This window comes from Geotrypetes seraphini, chromosome 4, assembly GCF_902459505.1.
Source record: "Geotrypetes seraphini chromosome 4, aGeoSer1.1, whole genome shotgun sequence".
NCBI lineage: Eukaryota > Metazoa > Chordata > Amphibia > Gymnophiona > Dermophiidae > Geotrypetes > Geotrypetes seraphini.
The window spans coordinates 18,030,617-18,055,371 of NC_047087.1; the positions used below are offsets into that span (position 1 = coordinate 18,030,617).

Here is a 24,755-nt window from a genome sequence, read left to right on the forward strand (position 1 = left end):
AAAGAGTCTAAGGCTCTTCAGCTTGGAGAAGAGATGGCTCAGGGCTGATATGAAGGAAGTCTATAAAATACTGGGTGGAGTGGAAAGGGTGAAATTATGCTGGTTTACTCTTTCCAAAAATACTAGGATTAGGGGATATGCAGTGAAGCTACTAAGTAGAAGATTTTTTTTCTCATATTTAAATTTTTATTGAAATTTTATAACAAAGCATAGTGATGAAACGGAAAGGGTAAGGGAAAGGGGCTTGATATACTGCCTTTCTGTGGTTACAATCAAAGTGGTTTATATATATTATATACAGGTACTTATTTTATACCCGGGGCAATGGTGTGTTAAGTGTCTTGCCCAGAGTCACAAGAAGCTGCAGCGGGAATCAAACCCAGTTCCCTAAGTTTTCAAGCTGCTGGACTAACCACTACAGAGCATATCAGAGTCTAGTAAAAGACACAATCAATATAACGAGTTAACTTGTCAAGCTCTTTTATAGAGTATGAATAAGCAGCAATAATCTGCATTTTCTTTAAAGCACTGACCCATATTAGTTCAGAAACCTCATATAAGGTTCCAAAAACTATTTTCCAAACCAATGCTTTTTTTAACAAAGCATACAAAACCTACTACTACTAATCATTTCAGTAGCGCTAACAAACATATGCGGTAGCAACTCCCAGTGCAACAAATGCAAAGCAGACCATACCTCATACAACAGCAGAGCATGCAAGGACATCCATGTTAATCCTTTATGGAGACCTAAAAGATCCAAACCCCCCACCAAAGGACCCGACCCTCCCTAACCCACCACCCAAGCACTCCAGTGTCACTAAGTAAAAGATTTAAAACAAACTAGAGAAACTATTTCTTCACACAATGTATAATTAAACTCTGGAAGGTGCTGCCGGAGAATGTGGTGAAATCAGTTAGCTTAGCAGGGTCTAAAAAAGGTTTAGATAATTTCCTAAAAGAGAAATCCATAGGCCATTATTGAGATGGCCTGAGGAAATACATTGCTTATTCCTTGGATAAGCAGAAGGAAATCAGTTTTACTACTTGGAATCTAGCTACCTACTTGGGACCTGGGGTGGCCACTGTTGGACCTTTGGTCTGTCTCAGTATGTCAGTTCTTATGGTCTTATCGCAAAAGAAATTTAATAGTTACATATATATGCCCCACAAGTCTACTTCCTCATTTTGTCCTCTTCTGCCTGAAACTTGAACTAAATGTTGACCATATTTGTGACTGGACACAGATGAGTCCCAAGGCAAAGATTTATAAACCTAGCCATTTTATTATTCAGCTTCTGCCCACAACTAACCTCCTTAAAAATAATGATTTTATGAATTAGTGATGAAACGGAAAGGGTAAGGGAAAGGGGCTTGATATACTGCCTTTCTGTGGTTACAATCAAAGTGGTTTATATATATTATATACAGGTACTTATTTTATACCCGGGGCAATGGTGTGTTAAGTGTCTTGCCCAGAGTCACAAGAAGCTGCAGCGGGAATCAAACCCAGTTCCCTAAGTTTTCAAGCTGCTGGACTAACCACTACAGAGCATATCAGAGTCTAGTAAAAGACACAATCAATATAACAAGTTAACTTGTCAAGCTCTTTTATAGAGTATGAATAAGCAGCAATAATCTGCATTTTCTTTAAAGCACTGACCCATATTAGTTCAGAAACCTCATATAAGGTTCCAAAAACTATTTTCCAAACCAATGCTTTTTTTAACAAAGCATACAAAACCTACTACTACTAATCATTTCAGTAGCGCTAACAAACATATGCGGTAGCAACTCCCAGTGCAACAAATGCAAAGCAGACCATAAGAACTGAATGGGCTGCATCACATTTGCTACACAGGAATCGCTAACGCAGCTTAGTAAGCAGGGTCCCAAGTTTTTGTACCTGGGGAAGTGGAGGGTTAAATGGACTTGCCCAAGGTCACAAGGAGCTGCAGTGGGAATCAAACCCAGATCAACAGGATCAAACCATTAGGCTACTCCTCTACTCCATTAAAACATGTAGTTACATTTAAAAGATCCTAAATAATAGTTTGTTACTATGTGAGTGCATGCAAATTAAGTCAATTTACTTTTTAAGATATTCAGAATATTTTAATTAGAATCTAGCTCAGCTATAATTAGCAATATATCCCTAGCACTACAAAGGTTAAAAAAAAAAAAAGACTACTAACTGATCAAGGTATAGGTGACATTTTTCTGCGCTATTATAGCAGACTGCCAGATGTAGGGATCTCAGCTACCCAATATTTGGAGGGGTTACAGCTGCCCCGTATCACTGAACAGGCCAAGGAGCTATTGAACGCACCAATTTCTCTGGAGGTGTATTGGGCAATCATGAACAGTCCTTTGATGAAAGCGCCAGGAGACGGTGGGATGCGAATTGAATTTTATAAAATCTTAGGTGAAACCAATGGCTCAGGTTTTCAATATAATGGTCAGGGCCGAGGCCTTGCCAGAAGGCATGAACACAGCACGCATTTTGGTCTTACCCAAACTCCGTAGAATCCGAAACTGGCTGGTTCATATTAACCCATCTCTCTTTTGAACATGGAGGTTAAATTGTTGGCTAAGATTCTGGCAAATAGAATGGCAGTGGTGTTGCCAGACATTATCCATGATGCCCAGGTGGGATTTGTGAAGGGTAGGACAATAACTAAGAATGTGAGGAAATTATTCTTGTTGTTGGAGCAGAGGGCAGCCCGGAATCTCCCATCAGTATTGATAAGTATCAATGCCAAAAAGGCGTTTGATAAGGTTCAGTGGGATTTTCTATACACCACTTTAACAGCATATGGTTTTGATGAGTATTTCATATCCGCTGTGAGGGCCCTGTATGCCCTGCCTCAAGGTAAAATAATGCTGAAAGGTCTCCTTTGTTATTTATGCTAACCCTGGATCCACTTATACGAGACATTCACGCGATGCCAACCATAAAGGGGATTAGTATAGGTGACACTACATTTAAATTGTCAGCCTTTGCAAATGACCTTTTAGTGCATCTAGTGGATCCTCGGTCCTCCTTGCAAGACTTATTAGAAATGATCAAAGAATATGGAGATTACACTGGGCTTCGATTAAATTTGGAAAAATCTGAGGCGTTGGCATCCTCGGCGGAGGTGCAAGCCCTTTGGGGGACTCAGTTTCTGCTGACTTGGGCGACAGAGCAGTTTGTTTATCTGGGGGTCTTGATGTCCATGCAAGTCCATACTATATATCATATAAATGTGGATAAGTTACAGCAGAATACGGCACACTTTTTGGATACTTGGAGGATCTACCCCTCTCGTTATTGGGCCGCACTAGTTTGGTTAGGATGCTTATTTTTCCAAAGTGGCTTTATGTGCTGCAGACTCTCCCACTGAGACTGACAGGGAAGGATCTGCGTCATTTTAACAGAGAGATTACTCGTTTTTGTTGGGCTGCTTAGAGCCTGGGCCAATCAGGCCTTAGATTAAGTGGGGATGGGCGGACCCGCTATGCCTAAGGCCTGATTGGTCCAGGCTTCTAGAGCCTGGGCCAATTAGGCCTTAGGTTTCGGAAGGATGGGCTGGGAAGGGGCGGGCCCGCCTCATTTCGACGAGGCGGGCCTGCCGGCTGGACAGGCAAGTCTCATCTGGCCAACAAGAAAAGGTTAGTTTGGTGGGGGGAGGTTTGGGGGCTGTTAGCGCGGGGAAGGGGGTGCGTCTTCCGGCAGGAGGGATTGGGCATCCTCCTGCCGGTGATCAGTAGTGTCGGGGGGTGGCAGGAGGGTTTGGGCACCCTCCTGCCAGCGATCGGTAGTGTCGGGGGGGGGCGGTCGGTAGTGTCGGGGGGGCATCTTCTTACAGGAGGGTTTGGGCACCCTCCTGCCGGCAATTGGACAGGCGGCTGCGGCCCGCTATACTTATAGCGGCAGAGAGATCCCTTGCCGCAATAAGTATAGCGGCCGCGTCTATTTACAATGTAGACCAGCATTTTGTTGGCCTACATTGTAAGCGTCTCTTCCTCTACTAGGGAGATGCGTAGGGCCGCCTAGGTTCGCCTAAGGCCTGCCTAAGGCCCTTAGGCGAGCTTAGGCGTCTTACGGGCCTCCCTAGGCTCCCGGAGGCACCTTCAATATAGGCGGCCTGCCTGTGGAGCATTTTTTTAAAAAACGTGCATCCCGATTGGCTGATTAGACAGCTGTAGGACGCCTACAGCTGCCTAAAATCGGGACGCACTTTGTAGAATCAGGGCCTAAATTTCCCCATCCCACCCCACCCGACTACTTTTTCATGCCATCCGGCTGGAAAAAATTTCTGGAGAGAACACTGGAGCAGTATAGTCTCTTATATGTCGGCTTGATTGGTAGAGTTCTACAGGGTACACCCACTCAATTGGTTCTGGATTTGCCTGAGGATTACTGCCATCTGCCTCGGGGAAACCTGACTCTCTGTAGGAAAATGAGCCTGTTAGCCAGTAAAATGCATCCTACAATATTGGACGGTCCAGTATCCCCCAGTGTTCTGGCACTGGCATTACCAATGCATCAGTTGGCTACCTGGGAGGCAAGGGATGCTAGGGGGAAGCGGAAGCTCTTATTCTTGAGCATCTGGGAACCTTACTTACAGTCCTTGCATCCCAAAGGCCATAGTGCGATACTTATGTTGTTGTCATAATTTGGGCTGTTCGCAGTTGACTGGGAGGATAGTATAGTACCTGGGGGGGGTGGGGGATAGCTCTGGAGGATGGTGGTCCATTTGAATTTGGCTATGAGCCTGAGCTATTTGGGTGGAGAGGGGGTTGGGGTGTTTTTTGTCATTGGTGAGTTTTATTTTTGTAAACTTTGCTTCCGATATAACAGATTCCATATCTGAGGGGGGGGGGGGGGGGGTGATGAATGGACTTCTCCAGAGCTCATAAGAGCCCAGGGCCCTGGTGTGCTTTGCTTTTGCTTCTAGACTCCGGTCTGTCAGTGGGAATGGTTGGGAAGGTGATTTTTGCATATTATTTATAAAAACTGATGATGACTGTTTACCTCTGCTGTTGATGTTGTTCCATTGTTTCTTACTCGACTATGGTATGTTTAGTCTGTTTACGATTGTTTCGCTATTCTCATCAATAAAAATCGTTTGAACATGAAAAAAAAAACTACTAGTGATAAAAACAATGTTTGACAAGACAAAGCTAAGCAGAAAACAAGCTTAAACCCTTTCAGCTTTTGAGGCATGCTCAGACACACCCTCCGCCTATTCCTCCAAAATTTTGCACCAAATTTACACAATTGCAAAATAAATGATATGTAAATCTAGAAGCAACTTGCAGTGTATATGCTCTAAAAGATTAGAAGCATTCCACAGAATAGCACAAGTCTAAATGTCAGAGTAAACAATATATATTTTCTATACAAATGGAATTCAAATGATACAGAGAACACCCAAGAAGAATAGGAACCATGCATTAAAAGATAAAAAGGTTAAAAAAAAAATAAGTTTGGGTTTACAGTTCCTGCACTTTTTCTGCCAACCTCCTCCTCCCCCATGCAACTATAAAGACCATCTACAGCTTGAAAGGACTGAACAGGGTACAATTGCCTATAAAAGGGAGAACGTAGGAAGAATGGAGCAATAAGGTAATGTCTGTACTGGAGACATACTGATTTTCATTTCCCTCTTTTGAAAATTAAATAAATATTATATCAATTGCCAGTGACTGAAACATAGTAACCACTGCCTTTACAAGAACTACGGCTATTCTTACAGTACCAGCAAAACTTTTTTCAGAAGTGCCGATACCTACATTTTAAATAGTAGATTTAATCACATTATTAAGTATCCAATGTTTACTAAAAAACCCATATAAAAGCATATGGGGGGGAACCATACAAGGAAATTAGAAACAAAAATAAACTATGCCGTGTTTCCCCAAAAATAAGCTCTAGCATGATTTTTGAGGTAGGTCTTAATACAAGCCCTATCCCTGAAAATAAGCCCTAGTCGCCAGCAGCACTTCCCCCCCCCCGACCCTTCCATCTCTCCTTCTCATCCGAACCCCGACCACAAGACCAAAATACCTGGAAACAAACGGCAGCGTCGGCAGCACAGGCTGCATCACGGCCTGTCCTTCTCACACCCGGCCATTCCGTGACTCGTTACTAATTACATCATCAGTGATGCGGCAGAGGAACGCCCGGATGAGAGAAAGGCAGGTCGCGATGCAGCCTGTGCTGCCATTTGTTTCCAGGTATTTCGGCTCACGGTCGGGGTTTAGATGGGAGGGAGAGATGAAAGGGTCAATGGGGGGGGAGCGGGGTGCGCAGCGGAAGTGGATGGGAGGGATAGAAAGATGCTGCACAGGGGGATGGGAGGGATAGAAGCTTCAAGGGTTCTGCTGCATAAAGGATGGGAGGGATAGAAAGATACTGCACAAGGGGTTGGGTGAGAGGGGAAGAAAGATGCTGCATATGTGGGGGAGAGAAAAGAAATAGGAAGAATTGAGGTGGAGGAGAGGAAGGGAGAGATTATCATTGTACATGAAAAATTAAGACCTACCCAAAAATAAGACCTAGTACCTTTTTTGGGCCCAAAATTAATATAAGACAGTGTCTTATTTTCAGGGAAACATGAGTAGTAAAGAAATAGGAACACTAATATTTTGCTGCATCCTAATTCATCCTAATTTAGACCACGGTAGAGGTTTCTATCATGGCTCAGGGTGCTAAATGCTCCAACACTCATAAGAATTCTATGAGCGTCAGAGCAGCATTGGAGATTTAGTGCTCCGGGCAGCAGTAGAAACCTCTACATGGCTTAGTAAAAGGGGGGAAGGGGCTGTTAAACCCACCTGTATAGCCATCCTTTCAAAAACCTACTCCCCACTGCCCGCCAACCTAGCCAGCAGATTAACCATTCCCCTTAATCGTATCCATGACATCCTGTTTGTCTGTCTTGTCTGTTTAGATTGTAAGCTCTTTCTAGCAGGGACCATCTTCTTTGTGACTCTGTACAGCACTGCATATGTCTGGTAGCGCTATAGAAATAATTAATAGTAGTAGTAAAGAATGAAATGGTATCACCTTTGGTTTTGGCTTTGTTTTTGGGGGTCGGGTTATTTTGGCAATTCTGTATTTGCTTTGACCTTCTGTAGGTACGAGGAGGTGCTGTAAAGTTCTCAGCTCAACCAAGAAGGGAATGACATGGAGCCAGGAAACTTACAAGTTCAATACACTTGGTGCATCGTGTCTGAAGTTTATGTAACTCTTCCAAGAATGCTCTGTTCTCTAGTCACTGAAATACTTCTCCGCTGCTGCAGTCACCTCTGAATCACTCGAAAATTATCACCCTTTCAAACTCTTAAGGTCTAGAAACAGAAAATAATCAAATGGAGCAAGATCTGGTGAGTATGGTGGATGTTCTATGCACTGAAACCCCAACTGCATCAAAATATCCATCGTTTTGCCAGCCCTGTGATCAGGTGCACTGTCTTGCAAAAAGAAAATTCCTTTCCACAGCTTCCCTCTCCTTTTTTCTTTCAATGCCTCCTTTAATCAGCACAGCAAGATACAATAGTATTCTGCATTAACTGATTGGCTTCCAGGAAGATAGTCAGTCATTAGAACACCTTCCTGATCCACAAACACTGTGATCATGACCTCTCCTGCTGACCTTTGGGGCTTGAATTTCCTTGACGAACCTGAGATCTGCCACTGCATGGACTGTTGCCAGAGGTTTTGGTAAGAGTGGATAGCATAGCTGGTTTTAAGAAAGATTTGGACAAATTCCTCGAGGAAAGTCCATAGTCTGTTATTGAGAAAGACATGTGGGAAACCACTGCTTGCCCTGGATTGGTAGCATGGAATTTTTTATTTTTAATTCTTTATTGATTTTCAAACTACAAATGCGCCATAAATGAATCACATATATATACATTGTATAGTAAGCACATCAAACTTTCAAATATTACTACAATAAAGAAATTTCCCCCTCCCTCCCAACTAATATACAAACAAATAAAGCAAACCGTCATGAAACCATTCATAAAATCTTAAAATTCCATTCCCTTCCCTACCCCACCCCCCAGGATGTGTACATTTACTTGTTTATAAAATAAATTAAATTATTCCTCTTTACAGTATTTAGTCAATGGCTCCCACACCTCTACAAAATTATTTAATCTTCCCTGTTGTATAGCCATACAATGCTCCATTTTATATTTATAACACAGGGATTCCCACCAGAATGTTTAGTTCAACCTATCCCAGTTTTTACAATTTCTTATGCTTCATGGCAACCCCTGTCATCACTAATAGAAGCTTGTTATTATTCATTGATATTTGACTTTTGGCTCTCATAAGAGCACCAAATAAAATGGTATCATAAGATAAAACCACTGGATTCTCTACCATGTTATTTATTTGATCCCAAATAGACCTCCAAAACTTACTATTCCTTGGGTTTTGACCAGGTTCTAGTGACCTGGATTGGCCACCGTGAGAACGGGCTACTGGACTTGTTGGACCTTTGGTCTGACCTAGTAAGGCTATTCTTATGTTCTTCTGTAATTAGTCGTTCAAAAAATCTGGCACCAGCTCACTGAAAACACTGCAAAATCAACTTGGAAGTGTCCACTCAATGTTGTTTCTCAACAGCATTCAAACATTTGGGCACCCACTTGGCTGACAGCTTCTGCATACCCAGCTTGTGTATTATACACCTAACACGTACCCTGAATATCTATAGTGTCTCAGCAATTGCTTTAGCTGATATTTGCCGATCTGCCAAAAATCAGATCATGGACATGGTCATCAATTTCAGGAGTTGGCACCGTTTGAGGCCTCTCAGACCTTGCTGCATCTTCGGTTTCAAAATATCCGCGCTGAAAGTTTGCACACCACTTCTTCACTGTGGGGTATGATGGGCATTTGCCACTCAATGTTTGCATCATACGTTCATGAATTTCCTTCGGAGTTTTCTTCTGCAGGAATAGGAACTTCATGACAGCTCGGAATTCCACACTTGAAAATTCTACACTTTTCATTGACATGGTTCAAACAATGATCTGAAACAATGTCAAAACATAGCATTACGATTCTGCAAATTGGCACTTTGCAAAATAAAATAACACTTTTCAGTTACAGTGGCAAAATAATGCTCAGAATTTAGGAAGCTGATTAGGCAGAGAACTTTTCAGCACCCCTCATAGTTACTTTGAAAAAAGTGTTACATGCAGCCTCACACTTGCTGGGTCCTATTAGCCCCCACCATATGTCTGCATTACACTTACTAAATGAACCAATTAGATCTGATTCCATACAAGGTAAACTGTGACCACTCCAAACAGAGCAGATCCTAGAGGTCTTGGGGAAAATTAATACAATGGCTCAGTAAAATCTCTGAACAGCATAACAGTATTACTTTGGGGATAATGCATATTACACATACTTTTTAAATGAAACAAAGCGCTGACCTGGAAGCATAAAAGCAGTAATGCATGCTGTCCAGTGGAAGACAAGTTTGATTTCCAATTTTGACCTCCCAATTAGAAATGAGATATCACCTATATTGACAGCTACTAGTCAGACTTTGGGATTTATGGTCTATTAGCATGATCAAATACAGTCATAGCAATGGTTAGATAATGATATAAATTGAGGGGAACCTCCTGCGTAGTTGCAAATGAAGGCCCCAATTGCCACAGACTTGTAGGAGTCAGTTTTCATTGAGCTGGAGGCTCAAAGCAGCAGGTCAAAAATATTTAGATATAATGCATATATAATATATAGATATAGATATACACACACACACGTTTGAAGATACAAGAAAGACTAAACAGGCCTATAAATAAATAGGCTAGATAGGCAAATTACACTACATCACCACCCCTAGGAAATAGAAATACCAAACCACTATAGCAGATCTTTGCAGTATGCTTAAACTTTTCTTTAGAAAATCATTTTTCTATAACTAAATTCCATAATATACAACTCCACAGAAAGTACTACTCTAAGTCAAGATGTTCTATAGCACTCCTCAAAAGACTGGAAGGATTTCTGATTTGTTTTGAAAATGCACAGAAATCAAAAAGATCTCAAGGACTAGAGGATTTTTTTCCTCATGGATTATACAGTACTTTTTTTTTTGTTTGTACTTAAACATAGCCTTGTAAGCCTTCACAAGATTCTATCCAACTCTAGTTAACTGTTAACACAAGCTATTTTATTTCAATGCTTCATTTAAGACGGCTCATATGTTATGAACCCCCTCTCCCTATATTATTATTCTACTTATAAACAGACAGCTTTCACTGATGATTCTGAAAGTCTCACAACATGGCAGAGTCTGAAATTTTGGTTTCTATGTCTGTCTCACTCATTAAAGATTTAATTTTCATAACCAAAAGTGTGCCTTTGCACAGTAGCAATTCGCTGAGTCATGATTATACAGTCAGATTTTATCTAGCCCTGACCATAACCAGGGGAGGTATGGTCTATTGATTAAGCAGACCACTTATGTACATTCTTGAAAGTGATGAACTAACTTGTGCAGCTTTAGGCAAGTCATCTACCTACAACCCAATTTATTCCACTCTAATAAACCCACATTTATTATTTCATTTGAAAAAAGAAATTCTGGTGAGCCAACTTTCATCATTATTTATCTAATTTACTACATAACTCCATCTTGATAAAATGTTAGTATACCAAAATGAGTTTACGTACAAGACTAATACCGTATACACTCAAATATAATCTGAGATTTTTGGGACAAATGACCCATAAATGGGTATCTTGGTTTATATTTGTGTCCTTCCCTGCACTTCACTACCCTACCCCCTCCTAGACTGACTGCAGGTCTCTAGCAGGCCTGCCTTAAGCCCTGGTGGTCCAGCAGTGAGCCAGGATAGCAGCGATTTCCCTAGATTGCCGCAGGAACTCAAGGCAGCCATTTCAACAGCGACTCTGCATGGGGCAAGAGCATAGGAGTATCGTTACTGCCCCAGTTCACCTCTGGATCACCAGCATCAAAGGTAGATTGTGGATGGATCCCAGGGGAGGGGGGGATGGGAGGAGGGGGGATGGAGCAGAATTGGCCAAGACAGGATGAGGGGGGGGATCACTACTCTCCCAGTTCACCCTGGACCACCAGGGCTTAAGGTAGGCCCACGGGAGGACTGCAATGGCTTAAGTTAGGTCTGGGGCTGCCAGGCTGGGACGAGCCAAGTCAGCCCCAGCCAGGATAAGATTATTGGTGCCAGGGTGGGGAGGAGGAAGAACGGAGAGAGAGCATTACCGTACTTGGATATAAACCTTTGGTTTATATTTGAGTCAACCTTTTCCCTTTTTTTTTAGAAAAGGTTTTTTTATTTAATTCATACATTAGTGCCAGGGATAGGCACGTGGGATCTGAGAGAGAGAAAGAGATAATGGTTACTGCGGATGGGAAGACTAGATGGGCCATTTGACTTTTATCTGCTGTTATGTTTCTAAACAACATAACAGGATATATACTTCAAACAAAATAAAATCTTTTTTTTTATTCTTAAAATTAAAACAAAACTAAAATTATAAATACACAAACAAACCTCAAGCTAATGCCACACAAAGGGCCCAATTCTATAAACAGCATCTAGTGGTGCTGTTCGGCACAGCTGCCAATCAACCGCTAGGTGTTATTACCCCGGTTTATATTCAATACCTAGACAGCTGACCCACTTCTCTCTTTCCCTTCTCTAACGGTGATCCTTCCCCTTTCTCCCTATTTTTCCCACATCCCTTAAGTTAACTCAACTTGTACGTCAACTCAACTTGTACTTCACTAATCTTTTGTAAACCGCATAGAACTTAACGGTACTGCGGTATATAAACTGCTGTTATTATTATTATATTTGAGTATATATAGTACACATTTCTAGTATAATATGTATATTTCTGATACTGCATTATTTCATTGCTACTACTAAGGTTTAATGTACCTATTTCCAAGTTTACCTCACAATTGTATTTTATGTTTATGTTTGGTCATTTTACTATTGTTAAACAGCTTACATTGGGTAAATGTCTATAAAGATTGTTAATAAATAAAAAACATATACAGTCAAACCTCGGTTTACGAGTAAACCGGTTTGTGAGTGTTTTGCAAGATGCAGATCCTCAAGGCAGCAGACCGGTGGCAGGCACTTTTATCATCGGCGGTGCAGGGGTAAGGACAGGACCAGTCAGGGAGGGGGGGGAAGAGGCGATAACAGCGCCGGTGGCCTCGGGTGGAGCATGGGAGTTGGGGTGCGTCCGGCAGGAGTGAGCCAGCACTTGAGAGTCCAAGCAGAAGGGGTAGTGGCATCCGGGGGGGGGGGGGGGGTGCAGCGTCCGGGAGCGGCAGAGCCAACAGTGTCCAGTCGGGCTTGGTGGCGGCGTTTGCTTAGCGAGCAGTGAGAGGCAGCGAACAGCAGCAGAGGAGGAGAATTGGAGGAGCCGCGTGGATGGCAGAGGCAGCGGTGGAGGCGTCCCTAATGGTAATTAAGTTTTTGGGGATGTGGAACGAATTGTTCAAGTTTACACTAACTCTTATGGGAAAAGTTGCTTTGATATACGAGTGTTTTGGTTTAAGAGCATGCTTCTGGAACGAATTATGCTCGTAAACCAAGGTACCACTGTATAAAAAAAATTAAATAAATAACACTTAAACATAGTACTATTAGGTACATCCTCAACTGCGATGCATACTTTACAGCAGTGTCTCGCAAACTTTACCAAGCTGCAGCACACTAAATGTGGTGGTCGTGGCTTGAGACATCCAGAAGTGTGCAGACGTCAATGCCGATATCTGCACAAGTGCAAAGGCCCTCCAGATGGGCCCTGAGCCACCAGAAGGGAAGACATGCGGAGAGGAGATGCGCTGGTGCTGGCTGACTACCTACATGATGTGCCTCTTGCCGCAAGAGGCACGTCCTATAAGCAGTGACCCGGCGCCTCTCCTCCTCCCCGGCCTCTTGCGGCATACCTGGAATCTCGGGCAGCACAGATAGCGAAACACTGCTTACAGGTTACTCAAAATTCTAGCATTTCTCTATTTAGAGGAGCAATATATGATCATGTGACTGAATATTATGGAATATAGTGTGCAATATAAATTGCTGTTACTAACTTATTTAAGTATGCATCAGTTGGCACCAAAATATTTGATTGATTGTATCTCGCCTTATGTACCGCTTCAAAACTTACATTCTGCAGGACATTGCGACTTATCTATACCAACAAGAAAAGAATTAAAATTACAAACGACAAAAGCAAGTGTCTTCTCATGCACAGGTTCTGCAGAATGGAACAAGCTTCCAGTCTATATAAGGCAGCAGGGGAATTTGTGTACTTTTAAATGCAAGGAAGTTCTTCTTCACCCAGAGTGGTGGAAAACTGGAACGCTCTTCCGGAGGCTGTTATAGGGGAAAACACCCTCCAGGGATTCAAGACATAGACAAGTTCCTGCTGAACCGAACGTACTCAGGTATGGCTAGACTCAGTTAGGGCACTGGTCTTTGACCTAGTGGCCGCCACGGGAGCGGACTACTGGGCACGATGGACCACTGGTCTGACCCAGCAGCGGCAATTCTTATGTTCTTATGACTGTTGAAATTACATATTTTGCATAATGAAGTACGGGATAGAGAATGACTCGGGGACAAATTTTCCCCATCCCCGCGGGAACTCATTTTCCCATCTCATCCCCTTTCCTGCAAGTTCCATCCTCATCTGCGCAAGCCTCAAACACTTTAAAATTGTAAGTGTTCGAGTCTTGTGCGGTTAAGGAAGAGCTTACATGAATAGAGCAGAGACGGCGACAGCGACAATACTCACGGGGACGAGACAGGGAAATTGAGTTCCTACAGGGTCAAATTTGTCCCCCTGTCATACTCTAGTACGGGGGTTAAAAATTTAGATACTGTATATACTCGAATATAAACCGGGTTTTTTGGGTCAAAAAAATTGGCCCAAAAATGAGGGTCCCAGTTTATATTCGAGCCAGTACCTCCTACCAGACTAATTGCAGGCTGCCGCCAGGCTCTGCACTCTGACCCCCCTCCCTGCCCTGCCAATCCCTGGTGGTCCAGAGGTGCAGCGGGCAGGAGGGAGCTCTCCGCGCTCCTGCCCCGCTGCTAACCTGGTCAGGTGGTTCCTGTCGTGGCTGCTGCGAGTTTCGGTTTCTTCAGCCGGTGAGCAGCACCAAGCAGGAGTGGCTTCCTGACTTGCTTCTGCGAATTCTTACGAGAATTCGTAAGAGCCAGTCAGGAAGCCGTTCAGTGCTGAGCAGCAGTGCCAAAGCACACTCCTGCTTGGTGCCGCTCAGCGGCTGAAGAAACCGGAACTTGCGGTGGCCACAGCAGCAACTGACCGACCGGGTTAGCAGCGGGGCAGGAGCGCTGAAAGCTTGCTCCTGCCGCTGCACCACCAGGGATCGGCAGAGTAGGTACGACGGATAAGGCAAGGATGTGGGCAGGGTGCAGAGCCTGGAAAGGAAGGAAGGAAGGGACAGGGTACAGAGCCTGACAGGGATGGAGGTAAGGGGGTCAGGGAGGGAGGAGGCGCTTGAATATGAAGTCGCCCAACTTATATTTGAGTCAACCATTTTTCCTCCTTTTGGGGGAAAAATGGGTGTCTTGACTTTTATTCGAGTATATACGGTATATAGCAGAGGAAACTAGACATTGTTGCCCAAGGATATTATATTTTGTCATTTGGTTCATATGTTGTGTCTGTTCTTTTTATTATGTATGTGATTATGTTATCAGCCTTGTTAAAGGTGGGCTATAAATAAATAAAAAAAATAAAAACTACAGTAGCATAGTAAATGACAGCAGATAGACCTGTGGTCCATCCAGTCTTTTGAAGCAATGTTAAACAATCCAGTAATTATTCATTTTACTTGCTAAGTTTCACAATAAGAAGTTTTTCCCCTCTCCTCTGAGAAAGACAAAACCTGTACTCCAACTATATTAATATGGTAAAAATATGGATCAAGAGCAAGAATGCACATTACCACATAGGGGACACAAGCTGTAGAAGTCCAACCGGCATTGGCCACACTGTCTCACCGCTGGAGTCACCGTCCAAGCTAAATCCAGCCTATCCCAATCCCTCTTGCCTTATACTGGACCCAGACCGTAGAAGTCTATGTGGCATCGGCTTCACTGCTGGACCTGCCATTTAAGCACCACTCCTGCACACTACGTTTCATCATAAATGAAGTTATAGCTCTTGATCTGTAGAGTTTTATGCCACTACTATCCTCTTTTTATTCAGGGATCTTTTGTGTCCCACACAAACAGAAAAGCAGGTTGAACCTGTACAATTTTCTGTACAGTTATTTTAGAGAAGTTTTTTGTGAAAAAGGTATCTGTTTACTAAACTACACTAAATGCAAGCACAAGCACATGCTTATCACAACTTAAAATGGATTCCTGCAAGATGCACTCAAGCATATTGTAGTAAGTTCATAATCTGCACACACTACCTGTACACCACCTCCTCCCCCTTTTTTACAAAACTGTAGCGCGCTTTTTAGCACCCGTTGGGTCAGAGCTGTTACCGCCACGGCCGGTGAAAAAACCATGCTACAGGTTTGTAAAGGGGAGAGTAAAATATATTTTTTATTTTTGCACAAAAGGGTGCAAAAAAAGAAAAATTGACCATTTTACTGCTAAAGTAAAAGTGAATATAATGTGCCCTTAAAATGGGGTTTCTCCCCCACTCTAAGGCCACCGCAGTGACCATTTTTACCGCAGCTTAGTAAAAAGACCACAAAGTCTTCTTTAACAGTGACAATGAAGCGTTTCTTTGCCTTCAGGTCATTAAAGTTTCTACTAAAGGTAAACACAAAAGGGTCCAATTCTATAAACAGTGTTTAGTGGCGCTGTTCGGCACAGTTGTCAATCAACCACCAGCTGTCATTTATAGAATCGGGCCTTGCGGCCTCTAACACAACTTAGGCGTTGGTATGTATCCTGTCAGGCACTGGTATATTAGGCCAGAGTTTACCTGGCCTAATTTACTGACACCTACCGTATATACTCAAATATAAATCAGGATTTAAAAATGGGGGTCCCAGTTTATATTCGGGCCAGCACCCACCCGCCCTCCTCCCAGATTTATTGCAGGCTTCCGCCGGGCTGCTAGACTCTGCACCCTGTGTCTCCCCCCCCCCCATCCCCTGCCCATTGTACCTCTTCTGCCACTAGAATCCCTGGTAGTCTAGAGGTATAGCGGGCAGGAGCGAGCTTTCCGTGCTCCTGCCCCATTGCTTATCTGATCGGTTGAGAATTCGCAGGAGCCATTCAAGAAAACACTCAGCGCCGAGCAGCAGCACCAAAGCATGCTCCTGCTTGGTACCGCTCAGTGGCTGAAGCCAGAACTCGCGGCAGCGACCAACCAGATAAGCAGCGGGGCAGGAGCACGGAGAGCTCATTCTTGCCCGCTACACCTCTGGACCACCAGGGATTCTGGCGGCAGAGGAGGTACCACAGACAGGGCAAGGAGAGGGTACAGGGTGGAGAGCCTGGGAGGGAGGGAAGGGGGATGTACGGTGCCTGGGAGGGAGGGTGCAGGGTGGAGAGCCTGACAGAGGAGGGAGGGAAGGGGGCTGTGTGAAGTGCCTGGCAGGGATGAGGTTGAAAGAGGAGTGATGCATGTAAGTAATAAAAATCTCATGCATGAATACAGGATGTCCGGGACGGTACTTGGAGAGACCTACCAGGAAAGAGACTTGGGATTTATGATCGACAAGTCGATGAAGCTGTCCGCGCAATGTGCGGCGGCAGTGAAAACGGCGAACAGAATGCTAGGAATGATAAAGAAGGGGATCACGAACAGATCGGAGGTTATCATGCCGCTGTACCGGGCCATGGTGCACCCTCATCTGGAGTACTGCGTCCAGCACTGGTTGCCGTACATGAAGAAGGACACGGTACCACTCGAAAAGGTCCAGAGAAAAGCGACTAAGATGGTTAGGGGGCTGGCGGAGTTGCCATACAATGAAAGATTAGAGAAACTGGGCCTTTTCTCCCTCAAACAGAGGATATTGAGAGGGGACATGATCGAAACATTCAAGGAACTGAAGGGAATAGACTTAGTAGATAAGAGCAGGTTGTTCACCCTCTCCAAGGTAGGGAGAACAAGAGGGCACTCTCTACAATTGAAAGGGGATAGATTCCGTACAAACGTATGGAAGTTCTTCTAAACCCAGAGTGGTAGAAAACTGGAACGCTCTTCTGGAGTCTATCGTAGGGAAAAACACCCTCCAGGGATTCAAGACAAAGTTAGACAAGTTCCTGCTGAACCGGAACGTACTCAGGTAGGGCTAGTTTGAGGACGCTGGTCTTTGACCAGAGGGCCGCCATGTGAGCGGACTGCTGAGCACAATGGACCGCTGGTCTGACCCAGCAGCGGCAATTCTTATATTCTTATGAGGGAGGGAAGGGGGCTGGGTGCAGAGCCTGATGGGAGGGAAGGGGTGCTGGGTGCAGACCCGGGCAGGGCACTTGAATATTAAGCCACCCGACATATTTGAGTCAACCATTTTTCCTCCTTTTGGGGGGAAAAATGGGGGGTCTAAACTTATATGCAGACTGCCTTATATTTGAGTATACATCGTAAGTCACATCACACTCACTTTTCAAATAGAGGTGCATGTAGGCGCCATCAGGCATCTCGGCTTAGATGCCACCCAGATCTGTGCCTAGATTTTTAATTGCTTTTTTTTAATTGGCTTTTAATGGTGTTTTCAATTATCATGCCATGTAACCCAACTTCTCTATGGAAATTGGATAGGTGCTGCTAGGCACTGGCAATTTAGGCGCCACTTATAAAATCAGGCCCAAAACGTCTACTAAACTATCAGTCAACAGCAGAAAATGTCAGCATTGACTAAAGACTAAAGTGATGAAACTCTATAGGCTAGAACTTTGCAAATTGCTCTACAAATTGCGAACGCCTTCCCATGCCAACGTCAACCATCCTTTCAACAGCATTGCACCTGTAAGTGCATTAAGCAGTTCCACTTATACAGTAGCACGTGCATCAACCCTGTCCCAGGCCGAACAAAGCCGAACCAGCGAGCCTTCAGCAGCAAAGTACACGAGCGAGCCCAGAAGCAAAGTTTTGACAGGTGACAACCGATCTCCCTCGCTCCGAAAGTTCTCTCGTTTTGTTTCGGAAACGATTCCACTCCGACAATCACGTCGGAGCACGACATTAATGCAAGACCCTTCCCTCCCCCCCCCCCCAAATTCTTTCAATGAGTTCCAACCTCTGCCCTGCCAAAGAGCTGCACAGTGGGGCTACTTTTAAGCTCCCCCCACCACCACGCCGCCCAGCCGAGGCCCGGTCCGGCCCATTCAATTCAAACCTCAGCCCGGGCTTTTCGGGGGTTGCAGGGAAAAGCGGCCGCAGCCTAGCGCGCTCCATGAAGCCGCAGAGATCAGCCCGGGCCTACGCGGAGTGGAGGCGGGGGGGGCGGGGGGCGCGGGCAGCGGGTCTTCCCCTCCCTTCGCCCCGTTCACCCGGCCGGCGCGCGCTCCTTTCTCCTCCGACCCGCCCGCCCGCCTCCGGGCCCGCAGCGCCAGAAGCCGTTACCTGGGCGCCGTTCAGGGCCATGGCGTTCAGTTTCAATGGGGTCCTCTCACAGGCTCCTCACGCCGCTTCCCCCGCCATCGCCGCCGCCATCTTCTCCCAGTCACACACTCTCTCACACGCCCAGACGCAGGCGCAGAGCGGAGGGGAAGGGGGAGGCGGGAGCAGCGCGCGCCACTGAACTGTGAGGGCCGGAAGTGGCGCGCGCGCGCGCTGCCCATGCACCGGCGAGGGGTTTTGCTTGGTTTTTGCCTCACGCGCGTTTTCCTCGGCGCCTCCGAGTCGCGCTGGCTGTAAAGAGGCATTTGCCGGTCTCGGTGACAGCTTGAATGGAGTTCAGGCGCTGTATCCGACGTGTTCGGTGTGTAGCTAATAAGAGTTCGGGGGTGAGCTGTACTACTGGGATGTTACAATGATGGGCATCCTAATGCTATGGGCTTTCTTTTCATGCCCTTCTATAATGCAGAGTTTAAGTGGAGCCACGGGAGGAGGAATGTGTGTCAGCAGTGCAGCAACAGGGAGGAAAAAGGGACCGATTGAAGTCCCCTCAGGGGGATATGAGGAGGGCTAAGGGATCTGGCCACTCCCAATGCATCCCAGAATGTACTGGGAGATGTAACATTCCAGATGGTCCAAGTGCCTAAGGCCCCTCCTACAGCGCCAATCAGACCCTTAGGCCCCTCCCCCATGCAAACCAAGGCGGGCCTGCCGGCCAGAGGCAGACAGGAGCTGTCTGGGGAGATCCTGGTTGGGGTTGGCAGGAGGGACTGGACATCCCTTCTGCTGTGATTGTTCAGGGGGTGGGGGGGGGGCCTGGCAGGAGGGATTAGGCATCCCTCCTGCCTGTATTGTATGGAAGGAGGTGGGAGGTTTCCAGCAGGAGGGACTGGGCATCCCTCCTGCCGTGGTCGCTCGGGGGTGGGTTCGTTGGTGCCGGGCAGGAGGGACTGGGTATCCCTCCTGCCGCGATTGTTCAGAGGGAGATCGCGGTGGATGTCGGCAGGAGGGATTAGGCATTCCTCCTTCCGGCAATGGAGGGGAGGGGGCAGCCGCGGCAGCTAAACTTATCGCAACAGGGAGATCCCTTGCAATAAGCTGAGCAGCTGCGGGCCTACGGAAACATGTATGGCTGTCTAGGTCCGCCTAAGTATCCTTCCAAGCCAAGCCACGTCCACACCTAGCCTTAGGCGGGCTTGCGCGCCTTCCTAGGCTCCTGGAGGCACCTCCAATGTAGGTGGCCTGCCTCGGGAGGGTTTTTTTTTTTTTTAAAAACTTGCGTCACGATTGACTGATTAGGCAGCAGTTGGCCGCCTACAATTGGGACACTTGGACAATTGTCCAAGTGTCTGCTAATCCAGAGCAATTGAACTAGACACATCCCACTGTACACTATTGCCTTAGGGCTCCTTTTACAAAGGTGTGCTAGCGGTTTTAGCACGCGCACTAGCTGCTACCGCCTCCTTTTAAGCAGGCTAGCATGCGCTAGTTTTTTGGCTAGCACGCGCTAATCTTGTGCGTGCGCTAAAAACACTAGCGCACCTTCGTAAAAGAAGCTCGTAGTCTTCTGTTTCTTCTTGTTAATTGTTATGCTTCTTGTTTGCTAATTGTTATGTATGTTACCTTGTAACTTGTTCTGAGCTCCTTGGGGAGGAATTAAATAAATAAATAACATTAAAAATATGCAGACTGAGCAATCTAAACAGATCTTACCTACCCCCTACCCCCCCCCCCTGCCTTTACAAAAGTGAAGAAGAGGTTTTTAGCACCAGCCGGCACGCTGAATACTCTGCACTGTTCCGGCGCTCATAGGAACTCTATGGGCTAGATTCACTAAGGGCAACAATCCATGAGGGATCCAATCCATGTCCGGGGGGGCTGATCGGAATCATGTCCCCAACCGACTGCAGGGATCACTGAATAGCGATCCCAACGCATGTGCAGACCTTCTATAGATGGTCTGCGCATGCGCTGGCCCTCTTTGCCCAGCAGAGTTTTTTACTTTTTTTTTTTTTTTTCCGCGAGCCCGTGGTTTTAACCCGCTTGACAAAACAGGTATCAATAAGAAAGCAAAGAAAATTTGCTACATATAATCTTACACCAGATTCCACATCTTTAAAAACCCTTAGCCCTCAAATATAGGGGGGCAGAAGTATTTTCCTTTGATTTTTATCTAATTTGTAAATCACTCTGATAAGCTCCCTGAGAACAGTATATCAAGACTAATTAAAACTTGAAACCTGAAACTATATTAGATTTAGGAGAAAGCTACAAACTTTATTGTTAAGCAATTTCTATTTCTTTGCATTTGTTTGTATTTAAAATATTGTACATCTGGGGATGTTTCCCCATCATATACAGTATATTTATTACAATCCACATTAATCCTTATGATAAGATAAGTACTGTAAGAATCCATATTGTATTTTAGCATATTGTATGCTCCTCCTGTTTCATAAAGCTCACCCTCTTATTTTCCAGTTTCATGCTTTCATAATTTCTTAGTTTTATAACTTCAGGTTCTCCTAATCCCATGGTTGCTAGAGCTATAGGATCATCATTGCCTAGGGAGTGGCTCCCTCTTCCTGTTTTAGCAACTCATTTGCGATGTTGTGTAGAGACCCTGCCCCTATCAGAGAGGATCAATTACATACTGACATGCCAGCCTTTGGTTCTCTGGATCCACCTCCTCTCTTTCCTGGCTGCCAGACAACTGCTTTCTCCAGGTAGGTTGGTATAATCCTCTTCCTGAAAGCTGGACTGCATAGGAGTTTTCTGACCTCCCCTTCACCCCAGTTCTGACAAAAGAAATCCTTGCTAGAGGTGTGTACTGTATATCCTGACCTATGTTCAGGCTAGTGCTGCCTTTTCTTTAGTGTTTTTGCTGTTTCCTCAGTACATACCCCACCCCTCATGTTGCAGGCAGTCCTTTCTTTTTTAAATTCCTCTTTTCCTTCTATACGGGATAGAGCATCTGCAGTGCCATGCTTCTTCCCTTCAGTATGCTGGACCTTAAAGTTATAGGTCTAAAGCAGTGGACCAAACCTGTCCTGGGGCACCACCAGCCAGTCGAGTTTTCAAGATATCCCTAATGAATATGCATGACAGAGATTTGCATATAATGGATGTGACAGGTATGCAAATCTCACTCATGCATATTCTTTAGGGATATCTTGAAAACCCGGCTGGCTGGTGGTCCCCCAGGACAGGTTTGGAAACCACTGGAAGGATCATACATCACTTGGCAGGTCTTGCATTGGAGTTTTTCATTTGGCTAAGCCATCTTAAATGATAAAGGGGATGGGACTTGATATACTGCTTTTTGGTATGGTTACATTCAAAGCAATTTACATATTTTAGACAGGTACTTATTTTATATATGGGGCAATTAGGTTTTAAGTGACTTACCCAGAATCACAAGGAGCTGCAGTGAGAATTGAACTTACAACTTCAGGGTAGTACTACCCAATTCAGGGAAAAAAATTTTGATTCGATTCAATTTGGCATACTGAATTGATTTTTCGATTCGATTCATTTTTCATCCACCCAATGGGGTGGTGTTGTTTTTTTTCTAACGTCCTGATGGATTTATTTTGTAGCCTCTTCACCCACCCCCACCCCCCTTTGCCCTCTCCAACCCCATGCTGTTACTGTGGTATAAATAAAAAAAGACTTTTCCTCTCTCTGTTAGGTCCTAGTTCACGCTCACTATCTAACACCAGCTTTGGCAGGATACACATTTCAAATCTGAAATATTGTAATCACAAAATAGAAAATAAAATTATTTTTTCTACCTTTAGTTGTCTGGTCATTTTATTATTCAAATCATGTTGGTTCCAGTCTCTGGTTTCTGTTTGTCTTCTGTTAACTCGCTCGCCAGGGTCTCCTGTCTATTTGACGTTTTCTTCTTGCTGAGTACTCACTAGAGAATGACACGGAAAAAATCTGGCCCCGTCACTGGACCACCGTCCCCTTTACTGCCCCATTCCCTCCGTCCCCTTCACCGCCCCGTCCCCGCCATCCCCTTCACTGCCCCGTCCCCGCAGCATCTACCCTTCCCTCTCGCCACCTCTCGCCCTTCAGCGGCTCAAGAATCTCCCTCCCCCTTACCTTCACAGCGCATTAGTAAAGAATTGAAACTTAATGGAGGGAAGGCACATGGTCACCGATCACGCATGGCCCCCTCCCTCCCTACGGCCAAATCTATCTCCCTCCCTCCCCCTTACTTTCACGGTGCTTTCGTAAAAAACTTACTGAAGGCGACGAAACCTGCCTGCCTGCAGTCGCATGTGTATGGGCAGAAGCTTCTCCTCTGACACAACCGGAAGTTTTTATTCTTTTTCCCAAGCCAAGGGAAATCAAACAGAGAACTGAAAACAAAATGGTGCTGGCCTCAAGATTTGTGCTGACATCTTCAGTGGTGATTTCATTTATGAAAATTTGGTAACCCTAACCTAGCCACATCCTTAAAGATCCGGACTGGATGACGACAAAACTGATCCCACCCCTCCCCTTTTTTTATCAAGTTGCGCTAGAGGTTTTTAGCACACACCAAAGAGGTAAGTGTTCTGATGCTAAAGAATTCTGTGAACATCAGAGCATTTACTGCTCCGGCTCTCACTAAAAACCTCTAGCGCAGCTTGATAAAAGAGGCCCTGAATGTCATTTTTTTAAATTTAATTTTAATATGCTAATTTTTTTCTGTTCAGTTGGCAACCTGAAGTGTAGCCCTCGAGGCAATTTCCTCCTGAGAGGATTCCAATATATTAGTCAAATTTAGTTGAAACAATTTTTTATTGAACGAGCCAGAAAAAATAACAATGAATATAACTGTAGATATAGTGGTTCAAGATCCCACCCAACCCCCCTCCCCCTATCCCTTGCTCTTCACAACAGTAAACCGAAATAGACAAATACAGAAGTAGCTGCCAGAAGAAGCCAGCAAAAAAGAGGGCGTAAGAAGCCTGTTACAGACGCAATAAAGGGAACCAGCCAGCAGAGTAGCTAAGAGAGCAAGTATCCCAACCTCCCCAAACTGAGAAACAAAGTGAAATCATGACATTCAGGGCCCTGGACTCTGATGAGCCCCAAAAGACAATGCGTATGACCTCCCCCCCCCAACCAAAAAGAACCAATGGAAATGTAAACCAAGGTAAGCAGACAGACAAGCAGCAAAGGAAAAATAATAAAATTTAAGAAAGAAAGAAATACACCAAGCAGGGGAAAGGCCACCCTGAGGCCGCCAACCCTTCAAAGCTCAAGTCAGGTTCTATGCGACAAGGAGTATATATAAGGACCCCAGACCTGCAAAAAAAACATAGATTGGCGCAAGGAATGACGCACCCGACCCCTCTCAAGCAGCATCAAAGCATATAAGCAGTTACGCGAAGCCCAATAAGGAATATATTAGTCAAATTTAAAGATTCTAAATTAGCATCCTCTGTACCATCACCAACTGCCACAGTTTGAGATACAAAACATACCAACATTCACAGATTTTCATATTATCCACATTTTTGAGTTGCAATATCTCCTTCGAGTATCTACACACCAATATCTCTGGAGACAAAAGACAACAAATAAGAAAATTCATAATTACCTAAACCAAAATTCCAACTTTCTGTGCATCACCAAACTATCCCTAATAACCCCCCCCCCCCTTTTTTTTTTTTTACAAAACCGCAGAAGAGGTTTTTAGCGCTGGCCGGTTGTGTTGATAAAAATTTATAAACATTAGAGGCTCTGGTAGAAACCCGTTTACAAAGTATATATTCTTCCCAATTAATATTTCCAAATTAATAAAGTCTTTTTGCTTATTTTTAAATGGGTTTCTACCAGAGCCTTTAATTCAGTAGCATAATTAAATGAAATAACTATTTCTGTAGTTTATAGGAACGGGCGGGGACGGAGGGGATTCCTCGCGGGGATGGGCGAGGACGGAGGGGATTCCTCGCGGGGACGGGTGGGGACGGAGGGATTCCTCGCGGGGACGGGTGGGAGTCCTCACGGGGACAGGTGGGAGTCCTCACGGGGATGGGTGGGACTTTGGCGGGGACGGGGGGATTTCTGTCCCCGCGCAATTTAAACATGCACCTTTCTTCCTCCATCCCATGCACCTTTCTTTCTCCATCCCATAACACACACAGCCTGGTAGTAATGATTA

The 24,755-nt window shown here is 44.9% G+C and overlaps 1 protein-coding gene across 1 annotated transcript in view; it reads right to left on the reverse strand.

Moving 5' to 3' along the window:
- Positions 1 to 19,096, reverse strand: part of USP10 (ubiquitin specific peptidase 10) — a 193,550-nt gene extending 174,454 nt beyond the window's left edge. Inside the window, exon 1 of the mRNA XM_033941815.1 lies at positions 18,599 to 19,096. Coding sequence (XP_033797706.1) covers positions 18,599 to 18,619 — 21 coding nt within the window. The 5' untranslated portion in view covers positions 18,620 to 19,096. The remainder of the gene's footprint in view (positions 1 to 18,598) is intronic.
- Between the last annotated feature and the right edge of the window lie 5,659 nt (positions 19,097 to 24,755).